A 24,424-nucleotide genomic window follows, 5' to 3' on the forward strand; every position below is an offset into this window, starting at 1 on the left:
AAAAAGGGCATAATCCTAATTAAAAAAACCACAAGGAACACCTTTTCAGATGCTTGGAGAGGGACTTTAACATTTTTGATTTCCCAGAATTGATGCAAAATTCTAGGGTGGATGAGGAGATTAGCTGCTGCAACATCATGCCAAGAAACATCCTTGTTTGACTATTAGTCAATTTAAGATCATAGATCTGTCACACTTTACTTTTTATTTTGTTGTAATTGTGCAATTTTTGTGCAGCATGGTGGTGTAGTGGATAGCATTCTCACCTCATAGCTAGAAGGCGCTGGTTTAAATCCACCTTCGTCATTTCTGTGTGGAGTTTGCATGTTTCCTGTGCATGCTTGGGTTTTCTCCAGGCAGTCCGCTTTCCCCCTCCTGACAGACATGCTTCAAGGGTGAACTGTTGACTACACATTGTCCCTTATCTGTGAGGGTGACCTCAAATGAGAATGAAGAGCGTTTAGAAAATAGATGGACGTGCATGCAATTAAAAGATAATGCCCGCATGATGCAGTAAACATTCAATTAGACTGACATTTAAACTTACAGTTGTGATCTTTTAATCAATCCGAGATTGCATTTCTGATTATAACAACCTTTTGTGTGCAATGATGAAGATGCTACCCCAAACCATAACACCACTTCCACCGTGTTATCCTATGGATGCAGAAATGAGAACAATTTCCTGTCTTCTCCCCTACATCCTACTCAGAGGTACCACAGCCTTAAAAGAAGATGGTCAGTGTTGGTAGAGCAAATATTAGTGCATTTATTTTAAATATATGGCATCATTTAAAAAAGCAAACAAACAGGTGATCTAATATTATATTTATTATCAAGACACAATGTTACATCAAAGAAATGATCGCCATTAACAAATATTTGTACATTTTGTGCATTTAAAAATGAATGGGTGACAGAACAATACTGAAAAAAGACAAAACTTTCCAAATATGTTAGGTTTATTTGAAAAGAATCATTGAGATACTTGAAAGGTTAAAAAAAATTAACAACAAATGTCTTTTAAGACATAAAAAAAAGATTATCACTCACACTTTAGTGCAATAAACATTTTAGAGACAGGTACAAAAACCTGACACTTTCTTATGTTAGAAATGCTAAATTCATTTTTTTTTAATTGAAAGGAAAAAATGAAATACAAAGCAGATCCCAAACCGGAAATATTTTTATTGAAATTGTGAGCAGAATGAGTCACAAGTTAGATTTAAGTTAAGGGCCGACCTCCTAGTTCAGTAATTGCTTATTGAACAGTTGTGATTTGACATAAATGAACCTGGATCATAAAATTGGAATCTAAACTACAACAGGAATGATTTTATGACAGCTTATAGCTGGTCACAAAAAAAGTAATGAAAGACCCACTCCAATGAAAATGGTGTTTGTGGTGTTTTTAACATCATTTTATGGCATTTTTTTGATGAAGGACATATTTAAATAAAATCAAGCTAAAAATAGCATCGTTGTGAATCAGGAGCAGATGAAAAAAATGCAGTTTGAAAAAGGTTGTAGCTGGGATGTAGAAGCTTCAGTCGGTGGGTCAAAAGCTCCCTGCTCAGCCCCATTCTGCATTCCACTAGTAGACAACTAGATCCATCTATTCTTTTGTTTTTCCTTTTCAGAGCTGGCAACTGACTCAAAACTGAATTAGATAGCTGCAATATTGCTTGCCATTTTTGTTACACTGCTAATGTTAGGCTGGGGATGTGAGGGGTTGTAAGCTAACGGGAGACCATGGAAACAGAGGGATGACGGGGAGTGTAGAAGGCCTTACTACTTGCGAACAGTCCTGCCCACAACTCAGAGGCGAATTTCTAATGAATTCCTGCTGATCTGCAGAATCATGTCCTAGAAAATGACAGGTTTTGGGAATTCTGTAGACAATAGATTAGAAGATGATGGGAGTGGGTCTTTAACCCTTGTGTTATCATAAGCAATCTAACATTGGGAGTTGGGTCATCTAGACCCTACAAGACAGTGTGCTTAACCTTTTTTCTTCAATGATTTGTGATCTTCACTGGTTTCCATGATTACATGAAATCCTCTTCACCTTTATCCACCTTTGTCATGGTAGGGAGAACACGTCAATGTAAGGGTGGGGTCATGGGATAGCACAAGGGTTAAGGTAAAAGTGGTGATGGAATGTGATACATAGTGCTCCTTTTTACTCATTGCATATTATATATTTACAAGCAGCTGCTGAGATTCTGGTTTTAATTAAACCTTCTTGCATCTCAGTCTTTGTAGTAAGGGTTGGAGTGGCCTTGGCTCTGAGCGTACGGGTTGTAGTGACCTTGGTTCTGGTTGTAGGGGTTGCTCTGAGGTAGAGCCTGAGCGTAGGAGTTGGTGGGTCGAGAGTATGAGTATGGGCCGTCCTGGTCCTCGTTTAGCCACTGTAAAAAGACGAAAAAAAGTATATTGGTTGGTGAAATCTTTGTGGCGTAAAGTGACATCTGAACTGGCAGAGATGGAACTCACAGAGTTTCTGTTTGAAGAGATCAGGTTTTGCTTGCTGTTGCTTGGAACCATCTCGATGTTGCTCCTGTTGTCCAGAGTGGTTGTGGCCCGCGGGATCCGAGGCACTCCAGCTGGCACACTTGCCTGAGATGTGTAATCATTCTTGATGCTGTTTCCACCAAGTGGTGCCTTGGTTGAAAAATGGCTGACATATGGCTTGACAACATCTGGTTCTTTACTCTTCTTGGATTTTGTCTTTGGGGATCTACAAAGCACACGTAATTGTGTTTTTGTGACATGAAGAATGACGTGAGGGGGGAATACGACAAATACAAAAGCCATGACACAGGTGAAAGTTGGTGAATGGACAGGTAAACTCACTTTACAGACACAACAATGAGACCGATGAGGAAGGCGAGTGTCAGTGCTCCGAGCACCGTGCCCACAATTACCAGGATCAGCTGCCATTCTGAGACGCAAAGAAAAAATGATTAGGAAACTAAAAATATTGACAAAACTTCTTTGTAGATGGTATGGAAAAAAACGTATGAAAGTTAATCAATAACAAACCTTTTTTCAAAAAATTAGAACATCATGGAACATCCATTCAAAAAAACTTTTATAAAATATAAATTCAAGTCCCACTGTTTCATTCATTTCAATTATTACTATTATTATTAGTATTATTTTTATTTATTTATTTTTAATTAAACTGAGGTTCCAGCTTATTAAAACCCTCAAAACAGCATTTAAAAAAAATGTGCACGTCTGTGCATGTGTGAATGTGTGTGGAAGTAAGTGTGATTGTGACTGGTGATTTCTCCACAGTATTCAATTTTTTTAAAATCATGTTTCCGTGGATTTTTTGAGCTGGAACCCTACTTTATTTAAAAATAAACAAAAAACTAATTGAAATTAATGAAACAGTGGGACATGTATCTATGTTCTATTCAAGTTAAAATTTTTAAATGGGTTTATGGAAATGAAAACACTTTTTCATGACAGTATAATTTTTGAGAACGTGTCTGTATATTTGCATGGTGCTGCTTTGACAGATCTATACTCACGTTCCTCACAGTTGAAGCCACTATACCCAAATTTGCAACTGAAAAAGAAAACAGTTGATTTTAGTATTTAGTACCTATTCCATTTTTTCCCATATTTTTATTTATTTTTGAACAGATACATGGACTCACTTAACACAATCAGAACCGTCGGCTGTTTGCCCAGCAGGACATGCTAAAAAGGAAAAAAAAAAAGGTTTAATTTAACACCTCACATCTTCAACTTGTTACCTTTAAACACGCAAAAAGTTATTTTTGCTCTTTCAAATCTAATTACCCAAGCAGATTCTATCTGATAAGTCAGATTTTTTGTAGCCGTCTTTGCAAGAGCAGGAGAACGAGCCGTCTGCGGATTTGCATATGGTAGAGCCTTCGTCGCAAGAACCTCTTGTACACAGGTCTGTGGCTGTGGTTGAAAAAAGAAATAGTGTAAAGGGGGTCAGCCAACAAAAAGCTTGAAAACTCACAAATCACGTGTTTTTCTAGAGTTTTCTCAATATCAGCCTTGAGCTGCTTTGTCTCATCAAATTAACAAGGTCACAGAAAAAAGAAAAAAAGCAGAACGGGAACTGATCACACATCTTATTGATTTGAGTTTTTGTAGTTTCAATAAAAACTGGGTTTAAAAAATATGTAATAGATACGCGTGTCAAACTTACCAACAAACGCACAGTTTTTACAAGAATCTGCCAATTTTTCAACCACCTTGTCTGCCGTGACATCTGACTCTGATTTGAAATTCAGGTCTACGGTTGCTTCAGCCAGAGTAATTCTCGTTTTCTTTTCACTAAGAAAAGGAAAGAACACATTTAAATACACTTATTACCCTGCAGTGATCCTCTGCACTGCAACTGTTGGGGAACTTGGAAACGTACCTAATTTCCACCACTATACTTTCAATGTAGTCAGCATTACTTTTAAAAGCTTTGTCCATCTGTACATTGAAAAGAACACAATAGTTATATCTACAATACCTAATAATGGCAACATTTGGTTAAAAATCCAAGTTAAGTGTAACGCCATAAATCCCCAAATAAAACCACTTACCTCTTCGATAATTTTGTCAGATGCTCGTTTAAATTCATCTGATGTCTTGTCGGTCATTTTAGGATCAAACTGCAAATCTGACAGGCTAACTTTTCCAGGGAAAACTTTAGCTGCAAAGAAAAATGTGATCTTAAGAAACTGCTCACACACACGTTTGCTCAGAGCAACATTGGTCACGCTATAAAGATTTAGCAGAGCATCCATAGCAACCTACAGCTGTGTTAATAACCCACGCTGAAGAAAATGGTGTTTCTTAAACATATTCTTATGGAATTTTTCTGATGATGCAGAAAATTGACCTAAACCTCCCTTTTTTCTGAGTAGTACTTTATTCAAATTGTGAATCGGGAGCAGATGGAAAAAATGCTGTTTGAAAAAAAGCTAATTTGTTAAATAAATATAGACTACAAGCTCCCTGATGCATCCTCTTGTAGATGATTAGATGCAGGTACGTCTTTCTTTTCCTCGTCTGCTGTTTGTTTTCCTGTACAGCTGGATAGCTCCAACATTTCTAGCCATTTTTGTTGCACCAGCAATGTTGTGTTGCAGTTGTAAGGCTAGAGGGAACACTAGGGGGAAAGTGTCTCAACAATGGTAAAAGGGGGTGGAGTTACTCTGCTCAAATGGTCCCACCCACAATTCAGAGGCAAATTTCCAATGAACAACTGCTGCCCTGCAGAAACTATTTACTAAAACAAACTTTTAATTAAAAGATCAATAGATTAAAGGCTGATCAGAGTGAGACTTTACATGAGAGCAATCTTGGGTTAAAGTGTCTGGCCGACGACAGAACAGACAGATTTAAACAACCAACTACTAAGTTTTATCCACTGAGCTACAGCCCCTCTCAAATATAGTTACTGAGAAAAGACCCTAGATGAAAACAAAAGTAAAATTCTAAACGATGACACATATGTGATAACAACAACAGTAAAAGCCTGAATTTGGGATTGATCAAGCAACCAGGAGGTAGATTCTTGACATTTTCTTTTTGTTAAAGTACAGAGAGTAGCAGGGGACTTCAGAAAAAAAAAAAAAATTACCCATGTCAAGTTATGCACTTTTCATTTAACATGTTGGTAACATTGACTGCATGTAGGAACTGGACTGAGTGCCCCTCCCCCCAGGTTTTCCAAATAGGAAGTACAGGTGAGTCCCAAAAAGCCAAAATCCCATAGACTCCTATAGAGAAATTTTAACAAATTCTTTTGTCGAATGTTCGAAGTGTTTCATCCCCCCAGCCCTCTTTTAGTGGAAGGGGTGTGGTATTCTGACAAGCTCACCCCTGATTGTAGAGAGTGGTTGCCATAGAAACAATGACGCAGACCAACTTGGACCAATCACTGCTTTCTGACCATATCTGGTTACAACATGGCGACAGGTGTATCGCAAAACAGTGGCAACTGAGTTAAATTCATTTTGTTATCATTTTCAATAAGTGATGTCACACTCGCTCAGTCCAGTTCTCTTATCCAGTCAATTGTTGGTACATAAATGAGTATTTACCCTTTTGACAAACTTTTACAGTTTCACTGTAGGACTCGCCCGGTAGACAGAGACATATGTAGGCCTCAGCACGAGCCTCACAGGTGCTTCCTCCTCCGCATGGGTTTGAATCGCAGGGACCTGAACACAAACAAACAACAATGTGAATTAAGTCATGCCTCTGAAAGATAATCATATCGTCATTCAGGAAAATTAACAGCTCAGTGGACAGAGGAACAGGTACTTGGTTTTGCAGTTGATGGTGGTTTGTCAGTCACAGGTGGCCCTGTGGTTTCTCCAGTTCCAGGGGTTTCTCCGGTTGCTGTAGGATCTCTGGTTGGTACGGTTTCTCCGGTTGCATCTGTTACTCCAGTTGCCGCTGGGGTGTCTGTCCCTGGCACAGTTGGGGTGTCTGTCCCTGGCACAGTTGGGGTGTCTGTCCCTGGGACAGTTGGGGTTTCTGTCTCTGTTGGGTTATCTGTTGTACTTTGGCCATCTGCAGTGTCTATTCCTGTAGCAAAAAATTGTTTGAAAGTAATTGTCATTTTCTGGTCTCAGACTTTCAATAAAGTTTGATTTTGTCCTTAATGATGAGATGATGCTCTTTGTTAGCCACAGCGTCCTGTGTGAGGGTCTTTGCTCTGTCTAGTTGTCTGATGGCTACTTTTTTTTTAAATCTTCTAAAACATTATCTGATTTCAGTTTGTTGAAATAAAAAAGTCCTTTTCTTGAAGTACAAAATCAGCAGCACTGCAGCTTTTTTTTTCACTATAAAACATGTTAAAACATCTATCATTCTATTTATAATTGTAATGTGAAACAAACATGACCCAATGCATTTTAATCTTTATTTTTTTTAATTTATTTTTTATTTCTTTATTGATTACATAAAAATAAACATCATAAACAGGAGTATACCAATGAATGACCATAAGCAAAAGTTTAAAAAGGATCATTCCTTTTAATAATATTAATTGATACTTTATTTATCCCCCAATGGGGTAATTCTTCTCCACATTTTGACTCCGTGCTCGGGGGGGCGACAGCTAGCTGGGGAGAGCGGGGATCAATCTGCCAACCCCTTCAGTTGTTGGACGACCTGCTCTACTGCCTGAGCTAAACTGCCAACCTTTTTATTTTCAACTGATCTATATATTCCAACAGTTTACTCAACTTTGTTTTTTAATTATGTAATTGTTCTAAAAGCAAATTTAAACCATCCCTACAATTTCTCGACCAACATACTTAATTTTCATGCACTGATACCATTTGTGGAGCCTATTTAGTCTTATTTTTTACAATCAATTTCATATAAACAGGATTAAATCTGTTTCTTTTCTTAAACTGCTTCAATTGACAAGGAAAGAAAAACTTTTTTTCAAAAATTCACTTTTTCCACAGAAAGAAATGTTGTATAATTGTATAAAAACTGATTATTTAGATATGTTTAGTAGAAATATCAGAAAAGAGCAATAAACACATGGACTTTGAGTTAAGGACAATAAATCTTTCTGACTTAAACCGAGGCTCTTTACTTTATTGTGGGCCATTACCACAGCCCATTTAGAATCAAAACTAAGGGACGATAAGACTTTAAATAAACGAAAACATATAAAATAATTATTTAAGAACAGAAATTCTTTGGAAAAGCAGCAATTATGGGTTTTAACATTTTAAACGCACTTAAAGATGAAACTAAAATACTATTTATGCTGATCAACAACATAAAAATGAGGCAAATAACTCATTTGTTTTAAAAACTAGGTCTATTAATAATGGAGGCCTCACTTGTCTCAATGCAGATAAACAGATGAACCTTAAAAAACAGTCTACTAGAATGTAAAAACATAAAAATAGTACAAAAAAATCTCAATGTGGGACTTAAGAACAGTTTTCTATTGGAATAAAGGACCTAAAAACAGAGAAGGAACCTGCTTCTGCGTTAATATGACAAGTAATGTAGAATGTTTTAAAAGCCCTTAAGACTTTTGCTGTGCTGACAAAAGAAAGTTGTTCTTCTTGTCTTTCTTAATCCTAAACTCCTCAAGACCAAACGACTGAAACTACGACACAAAAGTTCTTCTTCAAGAACTTGATGAAAACTGAAAATTATCTGTGATGTGATAAAATCTTACCATATAAGGCAACTGCCATCCAAAGGACGCCAAGAACTGAAAACAGCTTCGCCATCTTAAAGAAAACGAAAAATAAAAAGGCAAGTGAATGGAACAAAATGGATGGAATTCCTTAGCGGAAAAGTGGTGAGAAGGAGGCTTCAGGATCTTTCAGGACCTATTAGTGAGAAGGAAGTCAGCGGCCTTAATTGTTTTAATCATTAGCCCCTCCTCCTGGGCGGATCCTTGTGCAGATGTTGTTTTTTTTTTTTTTTTTTTTTTACAGCTGGGAAACGAACAGTGTTTATTCACCCAGTCATCTCTACCTGCTCTTTCTTACTTAGGGTCATGAGGGTTGCTGGGGTCAATCCCAGCTGGATTCGTGCAAATAAGGGATTCACCCCGCTCAGGTCACCAGACTATCACCCCAGGGCCACATGCACAGAAAGATAACTGCACAGTCTCCAATAAACCTATGAAACTTCTGCCTGAACTGAAATTTCTAATCCAGTGACATACATCGGTATCTGCTTTTGTGGTTATCAGACCTGATGGCTAAAAAAAAACATCACCAAAAGCTCAATTTCATTTTATTGATAGACTGTTCTACTTTTACTGCCATTACTAAAACAATTTGAACTTTTACAAGGGCATTCTGATTTTTCCTTTTTCCATAACAGAGGAAAACAAATATTAAAGAAGGTAAAAAATAATGTAAAAATTACACAATTCCGCATATTTTTTATACAAATTTGAACAGTAGTTTCAACCTGCTGGTTCATTTTTTTATTTTTATTAGTTTCGTGAAATAGTTGAAAAAAATTATTTAATGGAATTGACATGCTAAGAGAAGAAACATTGTTTAAAAAGTCATATTGGTAGTTTTTGAGGAGAAAATCTCACATTTAGTCATTTCAAAGTTAAATAAATTGGACTTTATCAGGAAAATACATGTGGATGTGCTCCGTTGCCATGGCGTCACGCTCCATGTTTTTTTGTTTTTGTTATGATTATTTACCTCAGATGCATCTCCTAAAATGTCTCAACTGTCCCCATAAAAAGACAAAATGTCCCAATTTACCGTGAGGATTTTTACCTGAGAGTTTATCTATAAATCTGACACCATTTCCTTTCACAGAGCTTGAGTTTTGTTACCCCTCTGTCATTGGAAACTTGCAGGGCAATATAACAGGGTTGGAGAGGGTGACCTTTGATTTTAGAACACCCAATAAAACACCACGAAGATGCAAACACTTACATTACAAAAAGAGAAGTGCAAGGATATAAACACGAAGCTCAGAGTTCAATTAAAAAAAACAACCCCATAACATTAAAAGAAGGATTGGGGTTGGAGAAATTGCCCATACTGAAATATAAAGCCACAAAACCATTTTATACAAGTTATGTAAGTATAAATCAAGTGTCAGTTTAGCAGCAAAGTCCACTGGGTGGAGAAGATAAACACGTCAACAAACTGTTAAGCCTATAAAAAGAAAACCACCTCACCCTTTGTCCCATATCCGTCATCATGAAACGCAACTAAATATCCTTGCTAATTAAAAAACAAAATGTTAAAAGTTTGCTTTTTAGAAGAGTGAAAAACAGCCTGTCGGTATTCTGTCCCTTTAAAAGCAGCCTTTGTGCTTGAAAAAAGGGCTGTGAGGTCCCTGGTTAATGATAAAAGATTTATAAAATGCATTACCAGATCTTGCAGTACAGAAAGCAAGATAGGACAAACCAGGGATTGGTACAGGAAATGTCCAGCTAGACAAAGAAATGCTAGATTTCCGAGCAAAATCTAAGACCCTCCCTTATAGCAGAGTTCATTGAAGGTCATTTGATTAAGTTCATTTTATTAGGTATAAGTATTGCAAGTTGCGCTAAAGACAATAAGCGTGTAGTGTATGAAGTCTTCTTCAGACTAATTTTGAACTTTTTTAGTTTACAATAAATAGATAAAAAGTCAACTTTAAGTATAGTTGTAGTACACTTAAGTAGACCACAACTTCCTATTATAGTGGGTTGGACCCCCTTTTACCTTGCCGGAGGCAATCCCTGCCACTTGTGGGCAAAGGCAGGGGACACCCTGGACAATTCGCCAGTCTGTGGCAGGGCCACATGTCACACACCCACTCACACCTAGGGACAATTTAGAGTCGCCAATTAACCTATGAAGCATGTTTTTGGACAGTGAGAGGAAGCCAGAGACCCCGGAGAGAACCCACACATGCACGAGGAGAACATGCAAACTCCACACAGAGAGGTCCCCCATTGATGTTCTGTTTCAGGTCCCCCAGCCGGGACTTGAACCGGGGGCCTTCTTGCTGTGAGGCAAGAGCGCTAACCACTGCTCCACATGGTGCCTTATCCTGCTGGAAGCAGCCATCAGAAGATGGCACACTGTGGTCATAGAGGGATGGACATGGACACAGGTGAGCTGTGTGGTTTTAACCATGCTCTGTTGGTAATAACTAAAGTGTGCCAAGAAAAGATCTCCCATACCATTATAGGCTGCACGGTGGCGCAGTTGTTAGCGCTCTTGCCTCAGCATGTTTTTATTTTTCCCCTGTCAAACTAATGTGGGTCACAGAGACACGGAAGTAGCGGCGGATAGCGACTTGCAGCGTGAATGAAGAGCGAGAGACTCTGAATGATCTCATGAACCCAGACATGGAGGCGTGATTACCGATGCTTTTGAAGAGCTTTTCAAAATAAATCAATCTATTCTCTAAACATCCTTTGCATCTTCCATGCATTGTAATAAGACATACGCAAATAGAAATTTGAAGGGATCTGCTGAAATACAAAGTATGGTGCACTTATCGCGTGAGTTGGTTTGTGTTTATAAATCATTGCATAAATAATTTAATGGAAACAGTGTAATTACACATTTTGCAAAGTGAAACTTGGCAAATTTAACAAAGTAGATGAGAAGATTCGCTTCATTTTCAACAAAATCAGGGCTAGCCAGAAAAGAGACTAGCCAACAAATAGCTACTTCCAGTTCTTGGGGAAAAAAAGTCAGCTTTTAGGATTTTAAATACTTCTTTGTTCGAACAAATTGCTATTTTGTGGGAACTAATTGCTGTTGTGTGGGAACCAATTATATTTTGTGGGAACAATAGGACCATTTATTTACCCATGTCAGGTCACGGGGCTCTGTTCTTAGCTGACAGGAGAGACACCCAGTGTGGTCTTCTGCTGCTGTAGCCCATCTGCTTCAAGGTTGGACGTGCTGTGCGTTCAGAGATGCTCTTATGCAGACCTCGGTTGTAACCAGTGGTTGTTTGAGTTCCTGTTGCCTTTCTATCAGCTGGTACCAGTCCAGCCATTTTCCTCTGGCACCAACAAGGCATTCCTGTCCACAAAACTGCCGCTCACTAAATATTTTGTTTTTTTCTGACCATTCTCTGTGAACCCTAGAAATGGTTACAGTAGATCAGCAGTTTCTGAAACTCTTAGACCAGCCCGTCTGGCACCAACAATATCACATTCAGTCACTTCAATCCCCTTTCTTCCCCATTCTGATGCCTGATTTGAACTGCTGTAGATCGCCGCACCGAGCAGTTTCTACAGGTGTGCTTAATAAAGTGGCCAGTGAGTGTACTTTTGGCAAAGCGGATGTATTTCTGAACTTTTCTTAGAAGTTGTTTTTTTGTTGTTGTAAAAATAGAGAAGAAAAATTTCACTTTATTTTGACAATTTGAGTTGTAGGGTGGAGCCAAATAAACATTTTGATGTGAAAAACGGCATTATATGTATAGAAAGCAGTTTAAGTGAGGTGAAAGGAAATGACATATTTTGCCTAATCGATTGCTTGAAAATAAGTCAAATTTCTTCTTACTGATTTAAACTTGAAATTTCAAAAACAAAACTAAAAATTTGGTCTTTTGTTTAAAATACTTTAAGTTTAAAACTGCTGCTTCTGTTAGAAAAAATGTAAATGATTGTTCCGCTTATACTTGTCATTGCTTATGTTTTGTCACAAGAAACGACTTAGTGAAACAGTCTCAGAGTTAATTTGTTACTAAAAGCAACACTAAAGTAAAAAAAAAAAAAAAATCTCAGGTCTCCAATTGGGTAGATCACTTTTTATGAACACGAGTGTCAACACAAGTGCAATCGTAGCGCAATAACTGCTTCTATTGACACCCCCCCCCCCCCCCCCCCAAGTCCAAAGTCACTTCCAGTTATGTCCATCTTCAGCCCCACCTAATGAGCTGTTCCTGGCAGTGAGGCGGACTCATGACGACAGCAATTATAAAAGGGAGGGCGATAAGAGATTAACTGCAGGTGAGAGCTCTGCTCTTAAACCTTTGAACCCCAAACCCAGAGTTCCTTCAGGGAAAGAAAAATACACCTGCTTAAAGGGATCGAGTTTCATTAATGCTACATTCTTAAATTTCAGTCCATCAAGCCATTAAATCCTACGCTGAAACATCAGCTTTTTATTTTTGCACTTTTCAAGTTTGATTTATCAACCGTCAGCACTCCCTGACTCATTTATGGCACGGATGTACTGATGTTGACGCAGGAGGCCAACAGTTTGCAAAGATTTAAAACAGTGACCCAGCCTTTCTCAGTTTTTTTTTATTTTGGTTTATCAGACTATTAAGATTGAGGTAACTTTATGTTTCACCTGCTGGCCTTTATTCCAAACTTTACACCGGGAAAACAAATAAAATGAACTTAATTTTTCCTGTTAAATTAAGATAAAAATAACACAGGGCTACAGCTAAGAAGGTAAATGTGTTAATTTGTGACCGACACAAACTCCATCTGTGAGAAACTTTTTTAAGAAAAAAGTTACTGGCATGACAGAAAAATTGTTGAATTAATATTGAACACTGATATCTAAACTCACTTTTCAGAAGAACCTCATGTTTTAGTTCATAAAGGGTAAAATTACATTTTAATTTCCATGTTTTATCTGAGCTCAAATTAACCACAAGTCTGACGTTACTCAGTGGCAAACATCACCATCTGCTGGTAGCAAGATGAACTGCAGAAATACATTAAAGCTATTTTCTTAGATTGTTTTTTGTTTATTCTATTTGAATATGCTTCATAATTAAGACACTAAATTAAATTACAATAAAATATAGAGAGAAAACAAGAACAAAAAGGACGCAAATCAACCTAACCAAAATAAGTATGCATATTATTGTACATTAAAATAAAATAAATAAAAATTAAGAATAGATTAATATCAAACAATGGGTATATCCCTATAACAATAAACAAGTGTTTTCTTTGGTGCCATGACAATTAAAGAAATAGGAGACTTGAAAAACAAAATGAAAACGATAAACATGAAATGAAAATAGGAACTACATAAACAAGTTTTATTAGCAGAGAAACAACAAAGGTAGAGAAACTGTCAATGATTTTTACAAATTTGCAATAAAGTTTAGTTTGTATCAGCTTGAAGATAATTATTGAAAGATGTGAGCACTAATAAAAATCCAAAGGATTTTTTAAAAACCCCATTCAGTTTTCTGAGCTCTTAATATACATTTTTAACAAATTATCTGACATACCGACGCATTTCAAGTTACAATCATAAACACGTTTTAAATGTTTATGTTGTGTATTAATTCAGAAAATGGCCGACTGTAAAGTGAACCTTCTTTTTAGGACAAAGTGCAGTAACTCCTTTAATTTTAATTTAGTTTATGATTACAGTCTGAAAACATTCTCCATGATGCAAACATGGCTGGTCAGTTAAAGAAAGCTTTTTAATGAAAACACGAAAAGAAAGGGGAAACAAGTTTTTTTTTAAATTAAATTTAATTAGAAATTAAAAAAGGTAATATGTATTTAGGATATAACAGCATTGCCAATAAAACCTTTCAAGACATTAAGGTCAAACGGGGGCGTTTTAAAGGAACCCAAGTCACTTTTTAAACTTTTAATAATATAATTAAGTAAAATAGAGAAAAAAAACAAGAAACATGTGACCTTAAAAACACAATTAAAAATATTAAACTACTTTTCCTTTGAATGCGGATTTTCATTTAATCAGAATCGTTTTGCTTCATTACTTCAATAGTCTGTAGATTATGTTTGTTTGGATTAATTATATTTTTTAAAAAAACTCTAGAATAAAATAATAAACAGAGACAGATGCAAATTTTGTAACAAAAACTTTTTATTGACTTCTCTAATCCATTCATCTCAATAACAGGTACAGCCGGGAAATCATATCACATGGGGTCTAGAACAAATAAGACAAAGGAATGGGGAGGCTCTTGCTACAAAATTTGGTATTGATGTGACTGAAAGAAAAAAGAAAATAAAACGTACAAAAAGTCGTTCATGCATACTGGAGAGGAAAAAAAAATAAAGAACAGGTTTTTAGTGTTTTTTTGTACATTTTGTAAACAATATCCTTCTAGAGATCATATCAAAACACAATATGGCAAGTAACAAAAATAAGGGTTATAACATGAGAATGAATGTTCTATGAGGCATCTATAATGCAACACTGCTCGGTGTGGATGATTTTACAGAAAAAAAATACATTTTGCATTTTTGATGAGTCATTTGCTCTATAATTGTAAACACTGGCAGTGTTCAATGATTATACAATATGTCGACCCTATACTACAAATATTTTCACTACATACATGAAACGCGCTTCCCTGCTTTCTTACGCTTTAATGATATGAGGTATATTTAGGTCAATTTTTTCTTTTCGTCCCCCCCTCCATCAAACCCCACCTTTTTTTTTTTAAAAGCATAGCTTGTTTGGAGTGAAGTGGCTGGTCAGTCAGTCTTTGTTTCGTGTGATCTGAGCAGCTTCAAAAGTCTCTTGGCTGTCGGGCTCGCATAGGAAGAGGAAGGGGGAGGGCAAAAGGGGCAACGGCTCACAGGAAATCAACTAAATTAAATATCAACCCTGGCTGCCGGGACAAGAATGGCTTAAGCCACGGAAGACAAAGAAGGCCATTGTGTATTCTTGCGAGTGCGGGGCTGCATGTTTTTTTGGGAGGAAGAGGGAGTTTGGGTTGTGGTCGAACTGGCTTTTTCGAGGCGTCTTGAAAGATAATTCCGCCGAGCTGGACGTATATCAGGGATTACTCGCCTAAAATTACTCGCTACGAAGTTCCGATGAGGCTACTGTAAAATAAATAACAGGGTTTTCGGTATGCATATGACATACCCATAAAAGGGTTCCAGCATGTCAGCCCATCTCTCAAAAACATTTAAATACAAAGAGGTACTCTCAAAATATTGTATAACAAAATTATGGCAAATCATATTTTTACATCACCTGAAAAAAGAATAAAACAAACCCACCCGTCCTTTGTTTGCCCTAAAAAAAATGCCCATGGTCACAGCTAGTTGACCACTTTCAAATTACCCAGCCCGCCCACAGTTCACAGTTTTCTCCTTTAAAAAATACAAAGAACAAAAAAACAGCATTAATAATGTCATAAACCAAAAGTTGAATGGGTTATTGTTTTTTTTCCAATGACTTATTTAAAAAAGTGCTTGTTTGATTCCATTGACACAAAAACAGCAGAACGTGAAGTAGAAAAAGTGGTGTCAGAGAAAAGAAAACCTCAGCAACAGCATCGTGAAAGATCACACATTACTCATCGGATTCTGAGGCTGACTACTGTAACAGTGATGTCCAACTTGGGAAATCTTTGACTAAAAGCGGCTCCTCTTCTGTGGCGAGGACCAGTGCGACAGTCGAAAGCTGCATGAGCGCGTTTGGCCTAAACTTTGCTACAGCTTCTACTAACTCGTGTAGACGTGGCTCTCAGAAGACACAGTACCTTAATCTCAACAAAACTACATGGACTTCAAAAAAAACAAACAAAATAAAAACCAAACATTTTGGAAAAATTTTGTCCTGACAAGTAAATATTAAAACAAAAAGACAAAGCTTTGTAGTCTCAAAATACACCTGGAAAACTGTGCTAATTGCATCTCATAATACAAAGTTTTATTACACAATTTTGCCTATTTTTCCTGAGTTTATACGTTTTTTGTAACAGACAATATATACTTTTTTTGCCATTTGAATTCTGGGCCTTTCCCTGCCACAATGTTATTGAAATCATCAACATTTTTTTTTTATTATTTTATTTTTTTACAATGGTACGATGATTGATAAAAAAAAAAAAAAACCACGGGAACAGGAAGAGAAGGGGGGGAAAAAACAAGTTAGTTAATAGCTACCATCTAAATGTTTTAAATTACATTTAAATCTACGGTACGTTTTCATATCAAAAGCACTACTTTGAAACAAAACGTAGGCGACTATAGTAAAAAAAAAAAGTATTTTAAAAAATTGCATTTGAGGCCATAAAAGACCCTCCCTGGTCATTTTTGTATGAACATTTAATGGCAGTGTTTGTAAAACTAATGTAGCTACAGGAACAAAAACTAGAGCGGGGGTCGGAAACCATGTGGACAACAACAACAGCCCCCCCTCCCTGGCTTATCGAAAACTTTGGCTTGTCGGGGTTTTTGATCCTGTACTCACTGGCTCGCTTACGTCAGCTAACAAACTGGTATACCCTGAGAATTCTGACACTGGAGTCCGTATTCTGTGGTCGACCTCCGCCCCCGGATCGCTACCGTAGCTCAGAGGGGTCCGCCGCCCCGACTTGAACTGAGACCCAAAGGCTTGGGCAAAGTTCTCGATCTGGTAGGTGGATTCTTTAGGGGGGTTCAGCGGAGACAGGTCTGGATAGGTGGAGCCATTGCTGGGTGCGGTGCTCCCTCCATTCTTGGGCTGCGGCCCCTTGGGGCCCTCGGCTGTAGCCGCTAGCTCCTGGGTGGGTATACTGAAGGTGCCAGGGGAATGCTGCTTCTCCAGTTGCTCAGTCAGCTCCTGAGAAGGAGTCAGCTGCTGGTGACTAGTAGAGTCCAAGCTTAGATGGTAGCCTGTTTGCGAAGGGGATCCAACAAGCATGCCATAGTGGGACTTGGAAGAGGATGAGGAGGAGGCTGATGAAGAGGCAGCAATTGGTAGGGGAGAAGAAACAGCAGGTGGATAGCCACAATCCAGTGGAGATGTGGTGTACACGTGTTTGTCAGAGAACAAGGGTCCGGTGGGACTGGAGCTGCTGGACAGCAGTGGGAAAGGCCCCGTGGGGCCAAGGCTAGGGAAAGGCCCACTATGGCTGGTGCGCTCCAAGGCCTGCAGGAGGAACTTTGAGTACTCGTTCATCACTGCGGATTTGTCACTACCATTGCCCGAGTCGTCCTCCAGTTCCGGGGTAACGGGCGCTGCTGGCTGGAGGTCGACGTGGTGCGGGTGGTCGGACAAATCAAAAGTCACATCATGGTGGTGTGTTCCCTCTGGTTTATGGCTATAATGATCCAGCAGGCTTTGCAGTACCTCGTCTGGAATGCCTGACTTGTCATGCTTGAGATCCAGCGGCGAGTCCAGCATGGCCAGCGTGGGCTCCGGCCCAAGGGAACCCTGGATCACGCTGTTACCCTGGGATGCCATGTGCAGGGATCCAGCTCCATAGTCATTATTAACTGCATGGAGGTAGCGCCGCTTTTTGACAAACTGCATTGCATCATCGTAGTTGCTGCTGGTGGTGGGCCCAGGTTTGTTGGCCCCAGGTCCCTGGAGAAGACCCATGCTATCAAGGCCAGAAGCTTCCACGTGATCCATGGAGACGGATTTCTGGTCTAACAGTTTTTGTTCATCAGCACCATCGTCCAGGGACAGGAGGCCTTTGTCAAGCCCTTTCCGGGCCGATTTTTTAAATACCAATTTGGGGGTACGCCCCTGCATTGCAGAATCAGAGCCGGAGGGGTGCTCCATGTTGAAGTCATGCAGGCCCAGCTCACGGGCCATCCCCTCAGAAGAAGACGCTGCTGCGGAGGCATTCTTCTTCCTCTTGCGTTCACCGCCCTCGCTGTTTTTGGACTTCCCCCTCTTGCGTCCAGAGCTGCTGGCGTTTCCCTGAGTGACTGAATAGCTGCCTTGACCAAGCTCCGCTTCACTAAGCTCCAGCATGTTTGGGTCTAGACCCTTCTTTATGGCTTCTCCACAAGTCCGTTTGTGCTTCAGTAACCGGTCTGTTCTTGAAAAAAACTAAAGGGGACAAACAGAAGCTCAGAAACATCGACTTTGGTGATTTTGAAGTAATTTATATCACGGCTTACAAAAATAAAAAACAAAATGTGTCATTTAATGTAAGAATCCTTCAATGTTTCACAACTTGAAAATTAAAGTAAAAAAAAAATAAAAAGCTTTGAAAATAGATCAAAAGACGATTAAAGTGGGACTTTAAAAAGAACAACGTTTAGGATCAAATTCAATCATTTTAAATATGTATAACCCAAAAAAGACAATGTGAGGTAGTACTTACTTGTTGGCAAGTATCACAGCGATAAGGCTTCTCACCACTATGTGTCCTTTTGTGTCGCTCCATGTGGTACTTCTGGATAAAGCGCATGTTACATTGGTCACAGCTGAAAGGCTTTTCCCCTGTAAAGGAGATATGCAGCATCACACTTAGTCTTTAATAATTAGACAAAATGTTTCTCTTGATTTAAAAAAAAAAAACATCAAAAAACGGCTTGAAAACTCACCACTGTGGATCTTCTCATGCCGCTGAAGCAGGTACTTCTGAATGAAGCTCATGTTGCACTGACTGCACCGGAAAGGCCTCTCACCTGTACAATCAAAAGTACAACCACCCACACAACACATTAACAAACCCCATCGGACAGGCCAGTGTGCTGACAACAGCCCTGAGGAAACACAGCGCTATCGTTTTCACAATCATTCTACCAGGTGATCCTTTAAAAACACACAAGTGGAAATATTGTTCAAACTTCACTTAAAAAGTTGTAAAAAAAACAAAAAAAAGCTCAACTGAATGCAAACACCAACAACCTCCTAAAGGATTTTCTAGAATATTCGTGTTCTTGTGGTTCCTTAAACAAAATCTGATGCTGTATGGATTTCGCCGTTTAGTATTTAATCTTTTATCATCTCATCTATTTAAGTAGTCAATACAAATATATAAAACTTAAAAGTATGAAGAGAAGTTTATCATATTCCTTATGTGTATAATAAAAGATAAAAAAGCTAATAAAGATACTTTTTTGCGATGAATCACTTCAAATGAGTGACTCCAAATTCAAATTCCCAGCAAGCAGAATGACTAAACCATCAACAAATGCATGAATAATCTTAGAGTCATTGCAGGTTTGATGGATCTTTTTGCTTTTATTAAAACCAAATGTCTATGATGGGATCAAAGTTTTCTATTCAAAGACCTAGTTTTCATACACTGGAGCTTTAGGCTGTTTTTCAGTGCTAAAATACTGAAGCAATTCCATTTGGATTCAAATCTACAATACAGATAGATATCCGTTTTAACTTAACACCATTAAACATAAATATATCTGTCATATTTCCAGAATAAAAACATTTGTTTTCACACGATTAGTGATTTAAATTAAACAAAAAGGATATTCTTTGAAGAAAGAATTGCTTTTATTTCAATCACTATTTTTGAGTATAAGTCGCAGGTTTTTGCATTGTTTGGATGGGGCTGCGACTTATACACAGGTACAACTTGCATGTGATTTAAAAAAACAGCAACCCTAAAGTGCACTGTTGGAGTATCAGTATTCTCTACTGACGGAACCGCAGAAAAAGAAACGTCACTCAGTCTGGAGTCCAAACCAAACATGGAGGAGAATCTGATCCTTCCACTTCTGAACTTTACATTTTTCACATTTGCATCAAACGAATTATAAAAAAGGTTTTCTAATTATTCGTATTTTTCCCCTTCTCAGACTCTTACGGAGAAAGTGACACACCGAAACTGAAAGCGGCAGTCTTTCAGATCCAGCAGTCTCCAGCAGTAGATGGTGAAGCTCACCGTGTGAATGATCTCATGAACCCAGACACAAAAGCATCAGATGTGTTTACTGGTGCTTTTGTGGAGCTCTTAAATAAATAAATAAATCTGATCTCTCAACACCATTCATGTTTTCCATCCATTGTAAATGAGACATACAGACAAAGTTTCCATGTAATGATGCGGCTAAAAACCTTTGACGGAAGCCTTTAGTTTATCAACACATTATTTGGACAAGCATTGAGCAGCAAAGTTGAGGGACGTTAAAAAAAGTGAATTGGACACAAGAATCACGTTCGGTAGGAAATGATGCTGGGCTTGACGGAAAAGCATTGCATTTCCAATCATAAAAATGTTTTTCCTGATTATCACTTCTTGCAAAAACGACCCAATTGTATAGATGTTTGAATATTTCAAACAGTTTAACAGTTTACCAAACAATAACAGGTATAATACACGATAATTGAGATCATACTAAATCCTCACTCAAGTCTTATTTTTGCAAAAACAGATCAGACGAAGAGATTTGACCCTAAATAGACTTTTTGTTTAAATAAAAAGGAGTAAGGCAGTGAAAGTCTCTCACCTGTGTGTATGAGCACATGTCTGCGCAAGTGGTAGGAGCTGCGAAAGGCAGCGTTACAGTGCTCACAGATATGTGGTTTTGAGTTTGGGGAAAGGCAGGCTCCATCTGCATCCAACATCATGGCCTGCAATGAAAAAGCAGTTTGATTCCTTATGAACTTTTTTATGATTGACACTTAAACTTCACTTTTTTCATTAAATAGAAGTATGAATGAAAACAAAAGAGCTTAACCTTTGAAGCATCATTACGTTTCCTTCGAACTTTGCCTCCTTGCCCGTCTCCATTACCCCTCCGCCCCCTTCTACCTGAGGACTCTTTTGGCTCTTTAACTGGTCTTCCAGCCATCTGAAGGGAAACACAAGGTTTAGACAATATCTGATAAAAAATAATACAATAATATTACAAAAATCAAATTCAAAGCAGCCTCTCACCGCTTCTTCCAAAGAGCGGACGTTGCTGAGGCTGAGGTCATGGAGGAGCATGTTCTGGTGATTCTGGTGGTGGTTAACAAAAGACACCTCTGGCAAGTCGGTACCACTCTTCCCCGCGCCTCCTCCAGCACAGTTTACCCCCACTCCGCCACCTCCACTGTAGAGGGGCATTCGGTAATCCAGCTCACTTAGTCGTTCTTGTTTGATCCCCATGCTGTGGAGAAACCCCCCTGTGTTCGCAGCATTTGCTCCCTGGTGATCTGGAGGCGAATCCCGCTCTTTTTTCAGGATCATCTCCTGGGGAAGCTCACCCATGACAGACTGAGAAGCCAGTCGTGTAAAGCTGGTGACTGGTGGCAAGTGGCTGAACATAAGCATACCTGGTGCGAAATTAGGGTCCATGCCTCCATTTCGCAAAAATTCATTGCCTATCTTGTCTTGGATAATACTCATGGTGGTGTTTCTTTTTTTTTCTTTGCAGAGTGGGAAGGAGGGCAATTAATCTAAAAAGGAATGCAGGAGCAGACTATCCTGAAAAAGAGAGAACAGACAAAAGGAAGTATTACATCTTGTAAAAAAACAAAAATATAAAATGCACAAAAAATCCACAATAAACGGCAGTTACAGAACTTTGATTCAAATATCTAAAAAAGAAAAATACTTAAACATATTTGAGAAGAAAATTTCTGTCCTGCTTACTTCTAAATAAATCTAAGTTAAAGACCCACTCCAGTCATCTTTTTGATATATTTTGAAAGCATTTCAAGTGGTCTTTTAATAGTGATCATGCCATTTTTTGGCTAAATCAAAAATCCTGTGTTGTTTTCTAGGACGTAGTTTCTGCAGAGCGGCAGTAGTTTCAAAATTTACCTCCGAGTTGTGGGCAGCACTGTTGGTGCAGAGTAAGCCTTCAAGCCTCAATTCCCATGATCCCTTTGTTTACAATCTCCTGCTAGCTTACTGCCCCTCACAACCCCAAGCTCACATTAGCGGTGCAACAAAAATGGCGAGCAACGTTGCAGCTCAGACGTGGAAAACAAAGACGTACATAGACCTAGTCAACTACAAGTGGATGCATCGGAATGGAGCAGAGCAGGGAACTTCTGGTCCAACTGCGTCATACAGGCGCTTTCAAATGCTATTTCTTGTCTGCTCCTGATTTACAGCAATAAAGAAATACTCAATAGTACAATTTTAATCTTAATTTTCTACATGGGTGTCCCCCATCATCAGAAAAATGCTCAAAAAATTGTTAAAAACACAATTTTTATTGGAGTGGGCATTTAAATGCAACCTTTTTAGTGGATTTTGCCAATATTGCACCAAAATTAAGTAACTGTAATCCTTAAAAAAATGTTACAAGTCTGGTTAAAGCAACACAAAAAGGAAAACAACTGAAATAAAAAAAACCGTTTATGATACAATAAAACTATCAAATCAACCAGAAATATCAATCATATAGGGTTCAAATAATGTATTTCTGACAAAGTATCAATCTGAAAATATGGATAAAACAAATAATATAAATTAGGTTTAATAAAATCTAAAACAAATATACTTACTCTTATTTTAAATCAACCTTTTACCCCATATGATGATCGCATCTCAAAAATAGTGTCTGTTTACTTGGTGCCTATGTGTGTCACCACAGAGATCCCTGCTGCTTTCATTTGATGCTTGTCTGCCTATTTTCTTCTAAAATAACATAAAACATTAATTCTGAAGCTGTGAGCCCCGATTACAACACCAGCGAGGTAATTGGTTCAGCACACTTGCCTAAAACAAGCGATATTTAGGTCAAACCCAGTGAGTCATTTCTGTCTTTAAAGCAGACGCAGTCCAGTGACTAAGTGGGACGTGTGGCTAAACACGCACGGAAGGGCAAACGAAGTGGGAATTTATTGTTTAGTCTAGACCTCCTGACCATTTGGCTAAGCGACAACGCATTCGCCAGAATGCGGATGAGCTTTTGTGATGCATAATAGTTAGCCAGCTAGTTAGCATTGTTAGCTAGCTAAAATGAGACACAATCAAAGCATCTTGGCGTCCTCAATCAAAACAATCGGTTCAGACGTGTTTAGGACCACAAATTGCCCCCCCCAAAAAGCCAGAGAAACATAAAAAATAAAAAAGTCTGTTATGGATCCAAATGTGGATGTTCTTTTCTTCTTAAATCTATTTTTTAACCAACGTTTTAGCGTGGTTACCTGGAATAGCAATTAAGCTAGTTGACGCTAAAAACGAACCAGTGATTTAAAGCTATTGACGTTAATATTAACCATTTTTAAAATAAGTACTATTTAAAACTATATTTTAAACGTACGATTAAGTAGATATAGACGATAAATACAAAAAAGAGTGGTTTAAATAAAACCAAGAAGCGCGTATGCTTTGAAGTCAGACGTATTGCTCATTCGCCAATTCCCCAGCTTTGATGACGCCCGTGAAATCAAATCTGTCTGGCTCTGCGCTGGCGCTCTATTTATTGATAGCTAATTTTAGCTCTAATCACCATCCCGCAAAGTCTAATTCACTAGTAAAAGTATCCCCAAACGACTTACGTGTGAAGATATATTCAGCATCTTTGATCAAACAAAGCTTGGACTCAGTTGTGTTTATAACAATCAAGCAGCCACGAGCTAGCAGGTTAGCTGCTAGCTGCCCCGTGTGAAAACCCGCATTACGGCCCATGCAACAGAAACAATGATGCTGACTCTCCGTGCATCCCGGACTGCGCACACACTCACAATCGTTCACCTAAACCTCGATAAGAGCAGACCACTAGCTCCGAATAAAACATGATTTAGCTCCCCACTCACCTACGCATGACCGCATCGGGTTCGAAACGTGAACGTATTCACTCTGTTTTCGCCGCCTGAGGGTTTTATTGCCAAAACATTGTTCTCCTTCGGTCGCTGCTTTCTTCCATCTTGTCCCGGCGCGGGGAATTATGGGTGTAGCGGACGGGTCGTGAGAGGAGACAGGCTAAGAGGCTGCAGGGGTCCTCAAACTGCTGACTCCTCAGAAACTACTTTATAAAAGTAAAACTACATTTTCACAAAACTAAGCGTTCCTCACGTAAAGTTTATTTTAATTTTATTATTTTTTACAAGCCTCTCAGTTCTGTTAGTTTATTTTACATCCAAGGAGACAGCCAAGTTTGGTTTGCTTAACATAAATTAGTAAAAATAAATGAATACAAACACAAATAATAGAGTAAAGTTGGAAAGCATATTGTCAAAGTTAGAAAATAGTGTTTTCTTACAAAGAAATATGTATATTTTTATCCTCCACAACATAGTTAAAGCTAAGCAGAATGCCAACTTTATTCACAGAAAAGAATATTCATATGTGGAATTCTTATTTT

General features: G+C 38.3%; 2 protein-coding genes across 7 annotated transcripts; both read right to left on the reverse strand.

Annotated features, from left to right (window-relative positions):
* Positions 1 to 813: 813 nt before the first annotated feature.
* LOC101165352 (mucin-13) lies at positions 814 to 8,387 on the reverse strand. The gene is made up of 12 exons (XM_011487992.4): positions 8,207 to 8,387; positions 6,316 to 6,582; positions 6,093 to 6,212; positions 4,587 to 4,696; positions 4,415 to 4,473; positions 4,199 to 4,326; positions 3,817 to 3,945; positions 3,672 to 3,714; positions 3,543 to 3,580; positions 2,857 to 2,944; positions 2,497 to 2,740; positions 814 to 2,411 (listed from the first exon to the last, which is right to left on the reverse strand). The coding sequence occupies exons 1-12, from the start codon at positions 8,259 to 8,261 to the stop codon at positions 2,253 to 2,255; spliced, it is 1,440 nt and encodes a 479-aa protein (XP_011486294.3). The 5' UTR covers positions 8,262 to 8,387; the 3' UTR covers positions 814 to 2,252.
* A 5,931-nt stretch (positions 8,388 to 14,318) lies between these two features.
* Positions 14,319 to 24,064, reverse strand: znf281b (zinc finger protein 281b). Of its 6 annotated transcripts, none has more exons than XM_011487989.4 (7): positions 23,877 to 24,064; positions 21,058 to 21,588; positions 20,858 to 20,971; positions 20,627 to 20,750; positions 18,758 to 18,841; positions 18,535 to 18,653; positions 14,319 to 18,257 (listed from the first exon to the last, which is right to left on the reverse strand). In XM_011487989.4, the coding sequence occupies exons 2-7, from the start codon at positions 21,508 to 21,510 to the stop codon at positions 16,641 to 16,643; spliced, it is 2,511 nt and encodes an 836-aa protein (XP_011486291.1). In that variant the 5' UTR covers positions 21,511 to 21,588; positions 23,877 to 24,064; the 3' UTR covers positions 14,319 to 16,640. The 6 variants fall into 6 exon arrangements, with proteins under 6 accessions (XP_011486291.1, XP_011486290.1, XP_020567586.1 ...); XM_011487988.4 differs by having other exon boundaries at positions 18,758 to 18,850; positions 23,877 to 24,036; XM_020711927.3 differs by lacking the exon at positions 23,877 to 24,064 and adding an exon at positions 23,619 to 23,759 and having other exon boundaries at positions 18,758 to 18,850.
* Between the last annotated feature and the right edge of the window lie 360 nt (positions 24,065 to 24,424).

The sequence above is a fragment of the Oryzias latipes genome, chromosome 19, assembly GCF_053564925.1.
Source record: "Oryzias latipes strain Hd-rR chromosome 19, Olatipes_Hd-rR_3.1".
NCBI lineage: Eukaryota > Metazoa > Chordata > Actinopteri > Beloniformes > Adrianichthyidae > Oryzias > Oryzias latipes.